The 20,493-nt window shown below is 40.7% G+C and overlaps 1 protein-coding gene across 2 annotated transcripts; it reads left to right on the top strand.

The window, feature by feature from the left end:
- The first annotated feature begins 845 nt into the window (after positions 1 to 845).
- Positions 846 to 20,419, top strand: LOC119744363 (rho-related protein racA-like). 2 transcript variants are annotated; one of them, XM_038220258.1, is made up of 14 exons: positions 846 to 998; positions 1,475 to 1,582; positions 3,332 to 3,510; positions 4,007 to 4,178; positions 5,594 to 5,718; positions 6,644 to 6,836; positions 8,536 to 8,672; positions 9,471 to 9,612; positions 10,024 to 10,211; positions 13,736 to 13,931; positions 14,190 to 14,420; positions 17,084 to 17,181; positions 17,507 to 17,746; positions 18,700 to 20,419. In XM_038220258.1, exons 2-14 carry the CDS (start codon positions 1,564 to 1,566, stop codon positions 18,904 to 18,906), a joined length of 2,127 nt encoding a protein of 708 aa, XP_038076186.1. In that variant the 5' UTR covers positions 846 to 998; positions 1,475 to 1,563; the 3' UTR covers positions 18,907 to 20,419. The 2 variants fall into 2 exon arrangements, with proteins under 2 accessions (XP_038076186.1, XP_038076175.1); XM_038220247.1 differs by having other exon boundaries at positions 3,326 to 3,510.
- The last annotated feature ends 74 nt before the right edge of the window (positions 20,420 to 20,493 follow it).

Genomic DNA, 20,493 nt, shown 5'->3' with positions numbered 1-20,493 from the left:
GAGCACGGCCTTTACTATTGGTTTACATGCTGAAGTGCTACGCAGTATCCCTACATGCATAAATTATGGTATACATAAAACAATGGTAGGGCTAATTAAAAAAAAAAATCTTTGCTCATCAAAGTGAGATATAAAACTGAATCATGTTTTGTTCATACAGCACTGTCACAAATGCCCCTGGCCCAATCACAGAGACTGGAGTCTGCTATTCTGCACTTAAATTTGAATTACTGCTCTGAGTGTTTGCCCAATTTTGACCTGATTATTGACTACATTAAGTTCGAGACCATCAAGAGTGGGGAATGTTGTTGCGCCCCCTCCCAGACCCCTCCCCTACCGACGGACTGACTGACTGGACATCATTGAACACTTGGTGGCGGTGTAGGGTGACCGTTTTAGCCGATTTTCGGCTAACTTTGACAGATTTTTTTGTTAAAAAACGAGTTTGACAAAATTTGACAGAATGGATATTTTTGGCAGATTTCTGGCAGAAATGTGCAAATTTGAAAAAAAGTACAATTGTTTAAAAAACCTTCAATCTTTTTCAAACAAACCCTTGCATAATGGGACAGGTTGGCTGGTCTAGGCGCTGAGGTTAACTGGGAACCGGACTTCACACCGCAACCGCGTTTTGCCTGAAATTTACGCAATAATTTCACAACCTCTTTATGTGACTATAAATTGTTAATAATGTAATTTGAACCTTAATTAAGGCAGAACTACAAATCTGCATGTGGTTTTGGTTTTTTAGTGGATTTCGAGAAAATCTGGGGAATTAGGCAGATTTTTGATAAATCTGACAGATTTTTGAAGCGCATTTAGCAGAATTTTGCCATGACCTTACGGTCACCCTGGGCGCGGCGGTGTTGGGATTTAAAGTTGATTAACACGGAAGTAAAGGCGAGTGTTGTGCGTCGAGGTCACGAACGATCGAGTCGAGTCTGACGTCTTGAAATGATTGATGGGTATTTCTCTGTACATACTTGAGCTACACAACGGTAAACATTATTTGTATTGTGGGGAAAAGTGATTCTGACTCTGAGGAAATCAAAATCGGGTCTGATTTAGTGTTAAACTTTAAAGTAAAGTTAAACCTCACTTCCGTGGCTGTGCCGCGCGCTAGCGCTGCGCTGTGTCATGGTGTGGCGCATAGCGATCGGGCCCGGTTCATTTAGGGATGTAAGGAACAAAATATTAGACCGACCAAACTAGTTGGCCATTTATCGGAGGCTACCAGACCTAAGATTCATCAGGAATAGTCGGAATCTTTTGGTCTGGGAACCAGACTAGAACAAAGACATTCAAGATAATGTAATGGGGAACCAGTCGGTAGAGCGCCGGAATAGCAATGCGGAGGTCACAGTTCAAACCCCGTTCCAGTCATTTTCTTTGCTCAACCTTGAGAATTTAGGTCAAAATTTGTGAAATGCAACTAATAATTAGAACCTCCCGAAACATGTTTCTTTGTGAACAGGTTGAATTGCCAGCTTGTTGAGCGAAATGCGGGCCACCATATGAACTTGAGAGGAATATTGGCATGAGCAGTTTCCATCAACTATCACAATGCCCAATCATGCTGACGGTGAGTTTTAGTATTGCACAATTCATGTAGTCACGAATATGGTTAATCAAAGATCAATTAATTCACATTGCAGAAGTCAGCATTTGTGTAGTTGGTTTTATACAACACCTGATGTACAGGGTGAGAAAAAAAAAAAGAAACCCAAATGTCGGGACCATTATTTAAGAGAATTTCTGTATGTAGCACTTTCATAATCTAGGATATGAAGGCCTAACTCATAAGCTTTCTTTCAGTACAAGAATCATTCAAATCACTCATGTACTTTTTAAGTTATGGAATTTTAAACACAACCACTGTTTTAAAGTTCTGTCCACGGATTACAACAAGGTAAGTGTTCTTTCAGCAAAACGAAACCAAATCACATAGGGATGAGTGTGAATCGTTTTCATTTTGCTGAAATAATGCACACCTTTTTTGTGATCCTTGGACAAAACTTTAAAACAGTGGTTGTGTTTAAAATTCCGTAACTTGAAAAGTACATGAGTTATTTGAATGATTCATATACTAAAAGAAAGCTTATGAATTGGGCTTTCAGATCCTAGATTTTTCAAGTGCGACATGCAGAACTTCACTAAAACAATAGTTCTGGTAGTTGGGTTTCTTTTTTTTTTACTCACTCTGTAAACATCTCCATCATCCAATTAGCGAGCCACTTTCACCATGCAAAAACTTCTCTTAGGGGGTGGAATCCCCCCTCCCCCCCCCACCCCTGGCTGTGAGATGGTCAAAATAACCTGGCCCTTAGTTGTGTGGATAGTTGTGTGGACATATATAATCTACTTTTAAATGCTCTTTCTATTTAATATCATTTCCTTTAGAATGCGTTTTGTAATTGTAGCCCTATTGGGCGAATTTCAGGACGTAATGTCCCTTTAAACAATTACATTTAAGACTGGATCATTTCTTTCTTTTTTTACAGTGAGTGCCTTAGGGAATGAAACATTCCATCTGGCACCTCATGAAATTATTCTTACCATGGAGTACCGAAGTGTGACGTCATTTAGAACCAGAAAGTGTAGTGTAAATGAGTGGAGTACGCGCGTTTTGGTTCACGGGCTGAATCACACCCTAATGTCTTTCACACACATTTTGTGCGTGTGACGTATTCACTTTGGTACTCCATTGCACTCATGATCATGCAATCATTATTTGTGTACTTTACCCATGTATCTGAACCAACAGAGAAGATAGTGAATATCGCATTGGTTTGGATAGTACTGTTGGCAAGGCCTGTCTCTGCATCTCCTATGCCAAAGGTTACTTCCCCAAGATGTATATATCCCCATCGTTTATGAGCAAGGGCGGATCCAGAACACAATTTTGGGGGGGGGGGGCCAACAAAAATTTTGGTGCCCCAAAAAAGTGGGTCAAAAAATTACGGCGAGGGGTTCGGGGCCCGCTTAAAGGCCCCGAAATTTTTTGGATTCTAGATGCACTGTGGGCGATCTGAGGCAATTTCTGACCACTTTAACCAATGTTTTTTTGAGGAAAAGATGGTGGTGTACTCATTGCCTGCCTTTATTGCGATGTCACATAAAAAAAAAAAAATTGGTTTCGTTTGGGGGGGGGGGGGCCATGGCCCCCTTTGGCCCCCCCCCCTGGATCCGCCCTTGTTTATGAGCAATACATATGCGATGTGGTAGTTGGAGGAAGCCTATTGTCCACAGTCCTGTCGACTTGTCTAAGTATGTTCTGCATCCGTGTTGTAATGTATCATTTCTCTCTTTCCCCTTGTATCTTAAGCAACAGAGAATATCGTGAAGATTGTGATTGTCGGGGATGGACGTGTCGGCAAGACCAGTCTCTGCATCTCCTACGCCACGGGTCACTTCCCAAGGGTCTACGTCCCCACCGTTTTTGACCATAACACGCTGAATGTAGAGATTGGTGGGAAGTCTTTTGCTCACTATCTTGTTGATTGTACTGGGGTATGTTCTGCTTTCTTTACTGTTTAATCAGGACACATGGGAGTAGCAGAAGTATTATTAAAACATCTGTGATCTTTAACCAAAATGGCCAAAACAAATTGTGGTCTCCCAAAATGTGGGTCCCGAAAGTTACGGTGTGGGGTTCGGGGCCCCTGCTTAAGGGCCCAGAACCATTTTTTTTTTGTTCTACGTGCTCTGCGGTGCGATCTCAGGCAATTTCTGACCACTTTAACAAATCTTGTTGAGGAAAAGATTGTGGTGTATGCAGTGCCTGCCTTTATTCGAACGTCACTAAAAAAACCCAACGATTGGGTTTGTTGGAGGGGGGGAGGCATGATCAATACATTCGCATCAATATAAACTATCGGCAAATAAAACTTGAATTATATTCAATTCCCCGCCTGGTACTACAAGTTGACACAAAAAAACGGGAGTGTAACATGGCCTAACAAATGCAAGGTATTTAGAAGTTAGATTTTCACTGTTGTGTGTGCAGGGAGAAGACTATCATCGTCTGAGGCCTCTGAACTATCCAGAAACGGACATCTTTATGATAGTTTTCTCTGTGGAGATGCGGTCTTCTTTGGAAAGTATAGAAACAGAATGGCTACCAGAGATCCGCCATCACATGCCCAACACTCCAATTCTTCTTGTTGCAACAAAGATAGGCAAGTAATGACCGCTTTACGTGTAATTGTGCTTGTGTGACTTTGGTTTAGAAAGCAAATCAGCTCAGAATCACTCTATTAACCTGTTGATGTCGGAGGATGTGTAAACACGATCTGGCAATGCCAGGCCTTGAATTTGGGAATTTTTAGGGAAAGGCCATTTTGGCCTTGAATGAAGCAAAATTATAAAGGGCACCAAGGCCAGTGAGGAGGGCACAAAGGCCAAAGTAATATCTGCAGAAGGGGCACAGAGGCCTGCTAAAATAAAAAAAAAATGCGAAAATTACATCAACAACCGTGTAGTTTAGGGCCCCTATTTAGTTTCGATCAAATTTTAGTCTTTTTAGGTGTTTTATCATTCAAAAATTTACCTTTTCAACCTAAAGCAGGCTTCTCTCAGTTTAAAGGAAACCTTTTTTGTAATTTTGAACAATTTTGGGGGAATAGAAATTACGTTCTTTTGTACGCGGTTTTATTTAATGGTTAGTGACGACGTGCGATTGCCATCTCTATTTTCATGTAAAAATAGAAAGTCGGTGATTGCATGTAAGATCTGCCGTACTTACTCCTGCTGGTTTGTGTGTGTGCGAATACAGACATATACTTTTGCGGCGGGGGTGTCGCTACTTGAAGTATCAGCACATAGGAACTGGAGATTCAGTTGTCAGTGTGTGTGTACATCGTACATGCATGAACAGTGTATGGTGAATCGCTGGTGTTTGGTCACGGCCAGCCGTACTACGTTGTACTACTGCGCACACGTGATTGATTCAGCAAGATTTTAAGAAACTGATCGGGCTGGCATGACGTCGAAATACATTGTCAATGTTTGGAAAAACAACTGAAATCAAGGATTGTAGTGGTTTTATTAGTCTGATGGATGTTTTTGCAAAAAGGGCACGACGGCCAAGGCAAATATGGGGCAAGGCAAAACTGGCCGTGAAGACAGGGATTTTTTGTGGGGCACCTCAGCCAGTAAGAAGGCAACGACGGCACTGGCCATCGTGGCTGTCGTTCAATTCAAGCCCTGCAATGCGTATTCGCAGAGGCAGGTGAAGGTTTACACGTAAATCGTCCAGCTTCTCACGTTTTCCTACAAAGTCCTACTTCTGTCTTGATTTTGCCTTCCAAACTCCTACTTTTGGCTTTTAAAATGTTGATGCCGGTACTAAGTTCTACTTTTTCTCCTAGGTCTGCTTCAAAACCTGGAAACACATTAGTTAATTTTTCAACTTGGCTGGTCTTTCAGAATTTCACCAGCCAATGGAAATAACAATGTTTGTCCACAGGCAAGACACTTTTCTCTAATATTGTTTCTCTGTGCCTGTGAATCTAATCAAGTGGAATAATTTAAATAATATGTATCTTTAAAAAAATAATAAATAGAGAAATAATTTATATCTTCTTCTTTACAGACCTTCGTGGGAGTTCCCGTTATGATTGTATCACATTTGAAGAGGGCTCCAACTTGGCGCAGAAACATAACATGGCATATACAGAGACCAGTGCACTACTCAACACAAATGGTGTGGAGAAACCTGTGAGAAGAAGTCTTTTGGAATTGTACATAACATTAAGGAAATAAATGTGTGCTTGTCCAGTTTTAAACCCTCTATTTAAGACCGGTTGGAATCTGGATGCTTCGGGTGGGTTAATTATCAAAATGCAGACTCCAACCGGTCTTAAACATAGTGTTTAATACAGGCCAAGTTTCATTAGTGTACAATGTTCTATGAGAAGTTCACTTGAAAATTAATATATGATGATATCTTTACAGACAACACCTGTGCGCGAAATCTGCCCACTGTAACAATTTTTGTCTTTTTGGACAAATTTGTTCATATTATGAACTTTACTCAGCCCAAACTCCCTAGGGGGTGTGCAAATTCGTATTAAAATTGGAGGATTCAGGACTGGTAGGGTACAGTCCATCATTGCCGCTATCCAAAAAGTAACTGACGTAATTATTGTTGAAAAGCTTACTGGGTTTAAAGATACACTCACCCAAAAAGAAAGTCCCCCTTAATACGTTTTTGTCTAACTCAAACACTACTAGGCACATCTTGCTCAAATTACGACTGAATGTATGTAAGGCCGTGGTGTAACGTAAGGCCGTGGTTTAACGTAAGTGATATACTGCATTTTTTTTGTTCATCGAATACCGCTATTCGAGTACGAGTACTTTGTTTTATCGAGTACTATTCGAGTACGAGTACTTTGATGATGGAGTGCAATTTTGTCACGTGCGAGTACGAGTACTTTGCTGCCCGAGTACGAGTACCCTCATTTTGAGTACGAGTACTTTGACATTCGAGTACGAGTACGAGTACTCCAAAAAAGTACTTGAGTAGTACTTGAGTACCAATACGAGTACTACAACACTGGAAATTGCACTAAAAGAGTTAGACTTGATACATATTAGTGTCAACCACATACATGTACATGTACTTGTTGTCTTTACCCAGACATGCCAGAGGGGTTGCTGCAGTGATCCAGATCCTAGCCCTGAGCCACATCCTCCTTACGATGAGGAAGTCTTTCATTTGTATTTCTCTGTTCGAAGCAAGTCTTCCTTGGCGAATGTTGAATCTCGATGGATTCCAGAGATCCGCCATGCCATGCCTGACATTCCAATCCTTCTAGTTGCAACCAAGATAGGCAAGTGCACAGTAAAAACAGCCTTAAACTATGGGCTTGTAAAGTTTGCATGCAAAGCAAAAATCAGCTCATAACCTAACTACCAGCCATTTTGATAATAACAATTATTATTTATATCAGGCTTCCAGCGGTAAAAATAAATCAGCGTATTGTATGCTTTCGTAAAAAGTTCCCGGATGACTGCAATAATAAAGTACCCGGTTGACTACAATAACATTATTATTGCAGTCATCTGGGCATTTTCGCTGGTTCCCGCTTGATCAAGAGCATAGAAAGTCACAGTTGTCAACCACTCAACAGAGTGTAGCACGTGCGTACCGTCGAACACTGAACACGCCGCGCGTATGCAGCGCGCATGCAGCGCGCAGAATTAGGCCAGGTATACGCGCACTGTTGTCAACAATTACAGTGGCAGCTTCAAAACGTTTGATGTAAACGAAAAAGATGTAATGAAGACAGTGTCTTGAATTGTGCTTCTTGCGTATCAAGTCAGCCTGATATAAATAATAATAATAATATTGGATGGCTTGTTTTCAGTGGATACAAGAATATATTGCACGAGCTATGACAATATTGCACTCGTCTTCGACTCGTGCAATATTGTCATAGCTCGTACAATATATTCTTGTATCTACTGAAAACAAGCCATCCAATATTATATAATTATTAAAACTAATGATAAAATATTGGATAGCTTTGAAGTGGATACAAGAATATATTACATGAGCTATGACAATATTGCACCAGTTGAAGACGAGTGCCTTATTGTCATAGCGAGTGCAATATATTATTGTGTCCCCGAAAAAAAGCCATCCAATATTATTATTATTATCATTTATATCAGGCTGACTTGATTTTCAAAAAATACAATTTAAAACACCGTCTTCATTTCTCCTATTTTATCAAACTAATTGAAGCTGCCACTGTGATTATTCTTGCACCTATACCTGGGCTGCTGCGTGCTGCTTGGGCGTCCGTGTTCAGTGGTACAGGGCGCTACGTTCTCTGTTCGCGGGTTGACAACTGTGAGTCTCTAGTATGCGCTCTTGAAATGCCTGGATGAGGGCGCGCCAGACATTATCGAAAGTAATATTGTCCGCAATCCGAGTACTTTTATTGACTTTTATCAAAAGCAAACGATACGCTGATTTATTTTTAACCCCAAAACATTTATGCAACCATGAAACATTGGTGACTTTTTATGTTTTGGATATCAGATTGGATAACAGGGGTCATATCCCCCCCCCCCCCCTAAAAAAAACCTCATTTTTTTAAACATTTTGAACTGACGTCGCAATAAAGGCAGGCACTGCGTACACCACCATCTTTTTCTCAAAAAATTGGGTAAAGTGGTCAGCAATTGCCTCAGATCACCACAGAGCATCTAGAATCCAAAACTTTACTGGGGCCCTTGAGCGGGCCCCGAACCTCATGCCACACTTTTTTGGGGGACCCACTTTTTGGGGGGCCAAAAAATTGTGTTCTGCATCCGCCCTTGTCCCCGTTTACTTGTGACTTCACTGTAATAAAACGACTTTTGAATTGCTTATGAAAGAAGTTGTTGTGGACTCCACTACAACACTGGAATTGCTTATTAGTTGGTGCGAAATTTTGCCATAATTGTTTCATCTTATTTACCAACTTCAAAACAAGCAGGCAAAGCATTTTGTTTAAGTTTTGCTTTGTTTTCTTTTGGCAGATGATCCTTGGAGTGCCCATCGGAGACGCGTTGTCTCATATGATGAGGGCTTGAAAGTAGCCAAGAAACACAACGTGGGATACACTGAGATGACGGGACTGCTGAACGTAAATCTAATAGATTGCTTTCAGAAGGCAGTGAGTACTCTGAAGTTTAAGTCCTCGAAGATGAAATTAAAAAAGGTTCAAATCCATGCCAGTACAGTTCCTTAGAATTTTGGTGTATTTGGCTTGATGTGCTGAGAATTTAAATGCTGGTCACACACTACTTAGTTTTTTCTTGTTTAAGAACATAGGTTTTCCCGGCCAATTTCCTGAAATGTTCATTCACTTCTGAAAATAGGTCATTCGTTTTCGTCTCAATTTGAATGCACGTCTTGAATCCCATTTCAATTCAACGAAAGTTCAATCGTGTTCATTGTCTGTGCATTCTGTTTTGAGAAGCAGACGGCCAATTAAGTTACCTGTGCATACATTTACGCAAGCATACCTTTCCTAATTGATTTCAGGTACAGCTAATTTTATTGACGGTTAATGAAAAAGAAACCCTTAATTGAATCTGGTGCCGAAGGCATTATAACTTAAAGTGAAATAGAACTGTGAATTTTTGAAATTTTAACAGCAACGGAGTGCCCATCTCTCTTTCGTTTATAGCAATTGGGCCAGACTCATATGCTGCTGTGGGGGGATCGCCACACCTCCTCCACAGTGTGTCTGTTACCTTCCCAGCATTGAATAATGCCGGTACCCATTTAACACCTGGGTTGAGAGGAGTAATTGAGGTAAAGCGCCTTACTCAAGGGTACAACACGCATGGCCATGATAGAGCTTGAACTCACAACCTCTCGATCATGAATCCTGTGCTCCACTGTTAGACCACACGTGCCAAAATCATAGGAATACCACTAGGATTAAAGAATTCCTTCTCCTTGACAGGTTTACATCGCTGATGAGGCAAGCATCGCTGATGAGGCAAACCAGCCGCAGAAGAAGAGGGGTTTTAGATTCTTTGGTTTTGGGAAGAGGAAGCAAAAAGCCCGCCCAACTGAGCAACTCCCACCTGAGAAACCCCCACTAGGTGAGAACGGCAAGTAAGAAGACTTGCAAGCAATGTGCACTTTTGATTGCAATTGACCTCAATTCAACATTGCCTGAACTTTCACTGTGAGATATACAAGTTCACCCCTGGTCCATTTCATTGGTGACATAGCATTCGGCCGTTACATTTTAATAGTAAATTTTTTTGTGCACGTAGAATACTTTGTACATGTCCTTCGCTGATTTTGAACGGACGTGCATGATTGTATAACATAATTAAAATGACATGGAACGGAATTTCACAGAAGAGTAGCACACGAGTGCAACATACATGAATGCATATAATTACAATTTGGACATCCAAGCCCAGTGTAAAGCCCAAAAAATACCCAAATTGTGTGTTCACGGTAATTTGACCACCCTGGATTTGTGTATTTCTTATTGTCTCAAGATGAAGCCCCACGGATTGAAATCCAGACATCAACAATTGCAGAGGACTTAGGCAAGGCGTTGGAGCAGCCATCTTACTCTGACGTCACCTTCATCGTTGAAGGGAAGAGCATCTTGGCTCACAAAGTGGTGCTGTGTAGTGCCTCTAACTTCTTCTGCTGTGTCTTTGGCCTGAGACTGCCAGACCAGGTTTGCTGTGTTTTATCTTTCAAACCTGATTTTTTTGTTAGGAACTTTCTTGAATCCTCCAAAATCTCTGTACATGAACACAATGGCAATGCATCTTTGTATCTCTTCAGTTATGGATGGCCGAGCAACCTTTTCAAAATGAAGGCCATCAAACCCCTGTTTCTAAGTTTGCTGAATAAGTGGTGAGTTAAGCCGTCTGATGAATGTGCTATCGCTGTGGACTGGACAGTGCAGTAAAAGGGGATATGCTAGAGATGTTGGTGCATAAACTAGTACTTGATAATGTGGTCCATGAATGATTGATCATTCCAGCATTCCAAAGATTTTGTTTATCATCACAAGGCCTCACCTACTTTTCCCGGTAAGTTTGCCCGATTCATCGGTGTCCAAAAAAGTGAAAAGTTGTACTGTTACATTGGATTATGTGTTAAACAAAATAGTGAGCAGTCGCACTGTTGCAGTAAATTATGTGTTGAATGGGGGGGGGGGGGAGGAGACAAATGGAATATCATGTTTTATGCTTAAATGAATCATTTCAAGGAATAATTTTACTCATTAAAATTTAATTGTCTGATGTAAAAACGTACTCAAACTGTAGCTTGGGCGATGGTCCTACTTGGCATGGCTTCCCTTACCAAACTAGACTGCTATAATAGCATGTGCATAGCAGTTCAATAGCATTTAAACAGCATGTGCATGCTATTATAGCATCCACATAGCATTCACAAAAAATGATGACTGGATGACTGCTAACTTAAGCAGTCCATATAGCATTCTCAATAGCATGCAGAATGAAAATAGCATTCCAAATAGCATGCGAGCTTCAAAGCATTCTGCATAGCATGCAAGTGAAAGAGGGAGGACTGCAAATTGAGTACAGCATTCCAATTTAGCAGTCAATTGTAAAATAATTTTAAAGTATAGCATTCCATGGCTAAACATAGCCTGCACAATAGCATTTCAATATAAAAGCCAATCATATCATGGACTACAAGTCACATGATCAGTGATGGCCTTGTGCATTCCACAGATTAACAGTCAGTGTGGGAAATTTGAAAACTGCAGTCAGTTGAATATTGTCAGTGCAGAGTGCAGTATAGGCTGCACTTAGTTTTGCAAGAAATTGTAGAAAGCATGGACATTACCTTATGGCATGAATGCTTGTGGATATAATTTCATGTTCACATGCATGCACTCAACCTGTACATTGTTGTACATGTACATGACAAAATACACTGGATGACTGGCTGAAAGTCTTTGGAATTGACAACTTAAAAGCAACAGTTGAACCAAGCAATATGGAGCCTCCATACACATGTATGCAACACACTCACAAACTGCTTGTATTTGGTAAGTCTACAGTTTGTACTACCAATGGGTCTATATTCCTACATGGTGGGTATTCAGTTTTTGGCTAGATGAAGACAATTTTATTCTGGCTTTGAGTATGTTAGTGTTCATGGTGTATGTGATGTTGAACATTCCTTCATCCAATTGATTGAATTTTTGAATCAGCTGGATATCGGATGATAACTGTTTTTAATTGTGATGCCAACTGGAATAAAAGTGACTACTGGTTGCTTCAAAGATAATTCAAATTATAAGCAGAGAATTGTTGCATTAAATTTCTGGCCATTGCTTTTATAAGCATGACAATGTTAAACAAAAACAAAGAGTGTCCCCATGTTTGTACAGCAATTCTGAGGCTGATAAAGTCTTAAAGAACAATTTTCTTATTTCATATATTGTGATCACAGTCTGTATACATAGGTCTATTAAATTTCAAAATGGTGTTAGCTGTGTTAAATATGGTTCAATACATGAAATTATTAAAGCTGATATAACACAAGTAATTTTTGGTATAAATTGTGACATTGAAAATGTATGTTGTAGGATGCCCGTGTCCATGTCACGGTATAGCAGTCATGATAGCATTCACATAGCATGCATCATAGCATGCGAATGCTATTCTCATAGCATGCGAATGCTATTCTCATAGCATGCGAATGCTATTCTCATAGCATGCGAATGCTATTCTCATAGCATGCGAATGCTATTCTCATAGCATGTGAATGCTGTTATAGCATTCACGTTTGCATGCCTAAATAGCATTCTCCATAGCATGCGAATGCTATAGCTCATTTACATAATTCGGGCTTCTGACATGCTATAAAACTGCTATCTGATTGCTATCCTCAAGGAATGCTATGAAAAATGCTTTAGGAAGTACAGACATGGCTTTTTGTGAATGCTATCAAATGGCAGTTCTCATAGCATTCGCATGTTAATTGCATGCTAAAGGAATGCTAAATGACTGCAGTCAAGTTTGGTAAGGGTTATGCCCATTGCAAGCTGTTTTAAAGTCTTTGAAATTGGATTGCTAGTTTGTGATGAAAAACAAAATCTTTGGAATGATTAATTGTTCCTTGATATTATGATCATTCAATGTACCACATTAACAACATATCTAACATACCCCTGTTTAAAGCACTGTCCTTGGCTACGACACACTCTTGTCAGACAGATTAACTCACCACTTAATTCACTTGGTGAATGAAAAGAACAATGACCTTTAAGATGGAGCCACTTTGACAGTGTTCAAGTTTTACGCATTAACCAAATATTTTGGATTGAATTTGTTTTTATACATCTGTAAACAATTCCAATCAATATGGGCCCCATCACTGATCTCTATATAAAGACTGGATAGCGGATATCCATACAGCATTCACACAGTAGACTTTGCATATTGACCAATTCGCCCCCGGTCTCACGAAGATGGCTGCGTATAATACGAATGTTCAGCGCGTATATACGCGCGCGTTGTATCAACAGTTGACGCGCACTTTAGTCACGTACACATATTATGATGTTCTAAAAGGGACACATTTCCGTAGTGATTATTATTTCCAAAACGCCGAAAAAGTGAACTGCGGCATTAAAAAAGTAAACCACGTCGTTAGAAAAATTGTAAACCTTGGTCAGTGGTGGTGGTCAAAATATAAGTCAAGTGAACCGCGATGTTACAAAGAAATCATGTTGTCTAAAAAGACGGCGACTTGTCCTGTGTAGATCACCAGCCGCGGTCTCACCGGTCTCACCAATATGGCGTCAAATTCATTCATTGTGCGGCTTTCTATTGGCTATCCAGTCTTTATATAGAGATAGTGGGCTCCATGCACAAACCAGAGAGCGGGGTGCTTTTTCACCACTTTTGAGGGTCCTGTGGATGGGAAACACTGCCCACTGGTACTGGTTTATAAACGTACGCACAACTTATTTTATTCTGAATATGCACGTTAAAGCCATGTAGTGTCTTTGCGTGAGCATCAGGCGTCCTCAGCTATGCGTCCGAATGTCTCTCCCAGTGGTCTCCCCCAACTCTCCCTGTCTTGCCATTGATGGGGTACTTGTCTTACATAGCCCATACAAATGTTTTATAGCTCACAAAATGAAGGTTTTGATTATATTTCAATTGGGAAATTTCCTTTGAATAGCATGTCGTGTTTTGCCTTTCTTGTAAGGATACAGGAAGCGGCTCCAAAGTGTGGAACTTTACCTGGGAGGACATTAACGAGGGCAAGATCGCTGGTCTAGCTGGTATCCTTGATGTAGTGACCCCGGACAGTAGCTCATGTGACAAACCAACGACCCAGGTAACAATCAGTGAAGACATCTCTTACAAGACCTTCCGCCATGTCTTGGAATTTCTCTACACAGGTAATGGCAAGACTCTTACTGTTAACTGTCTGTTGCATGTTTGCCACTTCATGAAATTGGGCCCACAAATGTTCCCATTTGTGAACACCACGGATCGGACACATCGTATTGGAAATTGTTCCAAATGAAAACACTGTACGTTTCTTATTTGAACCCGCTGTTCCCCAACAGAACATTTCAAACATTCCAAAGATTAAGAAGCTCCCTTACCAATTAGAATTTTTCCTTTCATGTTTTTACACCCTCGCTGATATGAAGGTCTGCCCAACATCCCAGAGGGAGCAAGTGCAGAGGACATAGTGGCTTTACAGATGGCATCCAGCTCATTCTGTTTGCCTATGCTTGATAGCATCATCAAGAACTTACAGAATGTAGAGCAGTTTCTGAATCCCAGCATCGGGACTTTCCTGAATGACCAGACAGGACAGAGAGCCAAGTGGTTGTTCCTCAACAGTCAGGAATTGTCTGATATCAGATTCAAAGTCGAAGGTACATTATCTTGATTGCAGGAGTTTCTTTCCTAGTCCCTTTGTCCCATGCCCTTTACATGTCTTAACCCATTAGCCCATTAAACAAACATGTAAAAGTTTACACAGTATTCACTAATGAACCCCTTAGCCCAGGTTGGACGAAGTCTTCATTGCATTACGACTGACGTCCAGGATGAGAATTCTTTACATAAGACCACCCAAAATTTGGACCAGATTTTTGTTACGTTATACCTCGTTATCGACGTTTATTTCACGCCTACATTTTCTGTGTGTCCTTCTCTATTGATCCAGGGGTTCAGGAATTCCATATGTGATGCTGACCGACATTAATCAGGAAAATAAACTCTAAAGCAACGTTAAACTTGTAGGTGTTTGTAGTCTTTTTTCATCAGTTTTATTCCCGAGTCATACGTGCGCACGAAAGTGCGCACGCACGCTAGCGCCCTCATTTGTTTAGTTTTGGTTGGAACAGTGACGTCAATCCAGCCAACCGACGTCACGAAAACGCTCAACCAATGATCAAAGCCGAAACACGTTTCTGGTAACTGGCGCGAAAACACGCTCGGTCATTGGATTAGCGACCGCGCCTTCAAGTAAGTGCGCGTGCGTATGAGGGTGGTTACTAAGCAAATCGCGCGTGCGCACTGCATATTCACGCTGCATAGTCTGGCTCCCAGACCAGACGTGATATGAGTGCTGAGAATAATTGTCAGGTCTAGGGAACCAGACTACACTCTGCACGGACGTACGTCATGTACATCTAAAATAGACTCGGCGGTGAGAAACGGATGAAAAGAGTCTACAAACACGTACAAGTTTAACGTTGCTTTAGAGTTTATTTTCCTGATTAAGGTCGGTCAGCATCGCATATGGAATTCCTGAACCCAGCGGCCCAATAGATAAAGACACATAGAATACTACGACGTAAAAATTGGCTTCTCCAACAAGGTAAAAATATTGAAAATATTGGTCATAAATTTTTTCGCCCGGTTTTGAGCACTTCATACCCTGGACTCCCTCCGTAACGTAGGGAGGAAAGGGAGTCCACCTGGGCTAATGAACCCCTTAGCCCATTATTTAGTACTGCTGCATACTGGCCTGCCTGTTACTTCTTGTACCGCCCCACAACCGCCCGAGGTGGTGTATAGTGTATGATTGAATGTGGATGCATTTATGCCCTTTACTCATGTACAGGCATCAGTTAATGCAAATACTGCCTAGGAAGTTGACATATGGTCAATTTCAGTGCCTACCATAGAGCTATATTAAATTACTAGAGCGCTAACTCCTCATTCTTGCGTGCGGAGACGCCTTGAAGCCGTCCTGGGCGCAGACATTTTGAATTCATGTGCGTGTTTGTAGAACATAATGAAATAAGATGGATTGAATTTTGAAATGTACTCCACATGCAATGCCTAAGTAAAACATACGCAAACAACTTAAAGCTAAAGTCCATCATTTGTAATTAGTGCATTTTGTTCGTTTGAAGCAACAAAAGTGTTCAAAATCTAATGAAGGATACTGAGCAACTAACCTGATGAAGTTTCAGCTAAGCTTCAGCTGTACATTCCGAGAAAAGCAGCATTCTAAGATCTCAATTTGAAATCAAAAGTTACTGAATCATGTTTTGAATTGTTTGGAATTGCAGCTATACGCGACGTAGCGCACTGATCCGACGAATTATAACAACCGCGCGCGCGTGTGCCTCGTTCCAATACTTGTGCGCGCTGCGCTGAATAACAAAAAAACTACTAATTTAAATTTTCCTACGGTGCTTCTTAAGAATCACCGTTGGAAAGGCCTTCTTTCGTTGATTACTTCAAAATGACAGCTTCCCAGAAGGAATAATTTCACAGGGAGTTTAGTTCCCTTACTATCTTTCAACCAAGTTTGTTTTTCAACAATAATTACGCCAGTTACTTTTCGGATGGCTGCAAATGATGGACTATAGCTTTAAGCATATTAGTATATTGACATAATGTTGACACCAATATTAAACAAATGTGCATAATACATAACCAAAAACAAGAATACTTCTATTATTTTTTTAAAAATTTTTCGAAAAGGGTACTCTCTTAGCACGTGTCCACTGCCACATTGCCACACTGCCCGCAGTTTATAGCTCCAAACATGCCACCCGGCAATTACAATGACGTCACACCATTGCTATGGCTCAGTCATGCATGTAGATTAAAGCATTTCAAAGAACAGTTTTCTTCGAGCTGCTACAGTGGCCTAGTAGATAGTGGAATGAACTATGGATCACAAGATCTGTGGTTCGAACCCATGTCCATTTTCATCAAATGTTTTTGTTGGTTGGGATAAGTTTACTTGAAGGGAAAACACTACGCGAACTTTTATGTGTCTTCCATCCACACGGCGTGATAAATATTCATGTTAGGGTGCGTGATGTGATTGGTTAAAATACGATGTATGCTGCAAAAAGAGTATACGCTGCCTGTTAACCAGAGTCATTTTACCGGCCCAAAACTACCTCAGCAGTCGAAGAGTAATACCGTTTAATTTAATTAACTACTAATAAATACAATGTTAATCAATTACTAATCTATGTGTTTACGTCTTTCAAGTAATGTCATTTACCACAAAATACATGTGTGACAATTTCAATCAAGAGAATGACTGTTTTTTGTCTTCACACAGACCAGACATTCTTTGCGCACAAGATATTGCTAACATCCCGCTGTGAAATAATGGCCCGAATGTTTAGTGGCATCTATACAGAAAGCAACAAAGAAGAGGTAATATTTTTTGTGCTTCTTGAAAGAGTTTAGGATTATAATTGAGGGGAAGCCCAGTATATTCAGTCTAGCCACCTGATTTTATTTATTTTTTTCTTTAGTTAAAAACTGTTCCTAAAATGAGGATGCATGTAAAAGTCCCTTGACAAATTATACAAAATTTCCCAACAATTTCAAGTTCACTTTGCACATGTACATCTGTAACTTTGCTTATAGTTTATACAACTCCGATGATACATTTGGGCAGATAGTGATGGCTGGTTTTGCTGAAAATTGAGGAAAAAATCGAAAGTGAATGTACTGCATTAATTGTTGTTATTTGTAGATTAGAATAGAAGACGTGAGTCCGGAGTGTTTCCTGGCCCTCTTGGAGTACCTGTATACTGACCACGCCCCTATAGAGGAGGGAGATGCCGTGGGGATCATGGTAGCTGCTGATCGGTACGGCCAAGAACGACTGAAGAATCTCTGTGAGTTGTACATCACCAAGGGTGTGGATGTAGCTGTGGCAAACAGCATAGCAGAGGCACATGTGGATGTCATTGGACTATTGCACACTGCTCAGGTATGTGGCCTGCTAGACAGTAATTTGAACTTGTTTCTCAGTCGCCATTTGGAGCCTCATGGTCTACCTCAGGTGTTGATGTCACAGGAAGGGTGTGAAGAATTTAATAAATTAATTAATTAATCGTTTCTAGTTGACAAAATTATCATTCCATTGGCAAGTTGTTTGCAATAGGTTTTCCTGGCAAATTTCCTAAAATGTTCATTCACTTCTGAAATCAGTCATTCATTTTCGTCTGAATTTGAGAATCGCTCTGAACATGAGTTTTGTTTTCGCTACTAGAGCATTCAATTCCATTTCAGCTGTACCTGAAATCAATTTAGAGAAGGCATGCTTGCGTAAATGAATGCACAGGTAACGTAATTGGCCGTCTGTTTCTCAAAACCGAATGCACGGACAATGAAAACGATTGAACTTTCGTTGAATTGAAATTGGATTAAAGACGAGCATTCAAATTCAGACGAAAACAAATGACTGATTTTCAGAAGTGAATGAACATTTAAGGATATGGGCTGGGAAAACCTATATAATTTTTTGCAAACACCTTGCAGTAAAGAGCGCCACCTTTTGTCAAATAATGTTGGGGTATTATCATCTGCTTGAACGGCTCCTCCAACAGTCGGGTGGTGCCCATGGGCATACCAATGTTTAATTTATATTGATTGCCCTTCGAGTTTGAGTTTATAACACCAATTGACCTATCGCGGTATGATTGCGTTAGAATCGCGTCAACGCAGCTTGTGAAATATTGTCCAATTACATGATATACGAATGGACGTGGAACGCGCAAAATCTAAGACAAATAAAACTTAGTGTACTAAAATTCCATAGGGTTCTCTAAGGGGCGTGGCTTACTCGCAAACAGCGATAGGTCCATTGCTAATAGATGATAGAAATATACAGAATGACTACATGTATAAAAGAGAAGTTATTCATGTTTCATTGTTTGACAGTTGTGTAATGCAACCCAGCTGGCCACATGGTGCCTTCATTTCATCTCAAGTAACTTCATGGCCTTCAAGCAGTGGGCGGAGTTTAAGATGCTGGAGGGGGAGAACCTGAAGTACATCAGCGAGAACCGCTGGCCTCCCGTCAGCTACCTAGAGGCAATGGAGAAATACAATGCCAATTATGGGCAGAAGGAAGAGAAGAGTTATTAAAATGTTAGGCAAAACCTGTTTTGTTGCTGTTTTTGCCATTTTTGAGTGAATGGTGTGCAGGTGACAGCAGTGTACTTTCATTGTCATTGAGTGTAAATCACAGAATCTATATGTCCTGATTGAGGGAACACTGTGTAAAGAATCTATTGACATACATTGTAAATCACATGTTGCTGTCGCTCAAGCAAGTTCCATTTTGACAGGCTATAAGTTTTAGATTGAAGCAAGGATCCATTAATTGCTCCAGTGAACGTGCGTTTCTTTCTGTTTGCACCCAGAGAATATCATCCTTATAGTGGCCTCATTTCCGGATATGGCCCGTTCCCCTATTGCTTGGGTAAAATTGTGCCCTATCTATAACTATGATGGCACATTTTGTGTAAGGTCACATGTAAGAACTTTGCTTATTGTCTTGCCTATTTTTTGTGCACTATCTGAGAATACAATAAGAATTTTTTTCTGAGAGTGGTGTGGGCCCTGTGGGCCAACAAGAGAGGGCAGTAGTGTAGACAGGGGTGTGGGGAGATTAGATTTCCCCACCCCCAATATTTTGTAAAGACTGCCCTATTCTATTCAAGTGCCCTCTTTTTCGCAAGTGTTTTACTACCCCCCCCCCCTCCCCAATATTTTTTAAGAGTGCCCTATTTTGGACACAAACATACTTTTTTTTGTACAAGTGCCCTTTTTACCCCAAAATTAGTGCCTTTTTGTGACTAGCGGCTGTAATAAGGGCCTTTTGGGGAATTTAACGTGTGTGCCTCCCTGTTAAAATCATATATTGTCCGATAGTGTGTATAATCGTTCTAACCATATCCCACATCCGGGATGATTTCTGTTCATAGACATCACCCCACATGTGAAATCTATAAAAAAAAAAAACAATCACCCCGGATGTGAAATCTTTAGAAAAAGGGATAAAAGGAACACAATGCCATCACCCTACCGGTACATGTCTCATTCGTCTAGTCGTCCATTGGTTTTGAACAGTGCCCTAATTAATTGATGGTACCGGCCCCTCCCCCCCCCCCCCCCCCCCTCCCCTAACCAACTGTTTGATTTTACGGCCAAGTGTGCGGGGGAAAAAAAACATTTCAGCACGGGTGTGCGAGTGCCTATTTCAAGAGATTTTTACCCCTCCCCCAATTTAAAAATAACCTTGCTACGCCTATGGAGGCTTGTTTACCACTTCCAAGAGCCCCAAGTATGGCACGCACCATGTGCGCATACTGGCACGTGCGCGCACGCGTTACTTCTTTTTATTCTAATGAATGTGCAAAAATACAGGGGGTGCCTGTGCACGGAGTATAACTGGCCTTCAAAATGATCGGTTTAGTCAGATCATGGTTGTGTCACATCAACCTTCATTTGTACTTTGGTTGCTGTGTGAATAGTATTTTTCAAATTGAGGCTGCCAAGGTATAGTCAAAAGCAACAGTACCGTATGTGAGTTGCTCTCAGCCAATCATATCAAAAGACTGAATGACTTGGGTGAGATCCAAAAATAGAAATCATTAATATACATGTAGCTGATTAGCTGAGTTTAACTAACAAAGACACCGGGTATGTATAAGTTGTAAATTTGTATGC

Source organism: Patiria miniata, unplaced genomic scaffold, assembly GCF_015706575.1.
Source record: "Patiria miniata isolate m_02_andy unplaced genomic scaffold, ASM1570657v1 HiC_scaffold_12, whole genome shotgun sequence".
Lineage (NCBI taxonomy): Eukaryota > Metazoa > Echinodermata > Asteroidea > Valvatida > Asterinidae > Patiria > Patiria miniata.
This window is presented reverse-complemented; position numbering and strand designations above follow the sequence as displayed.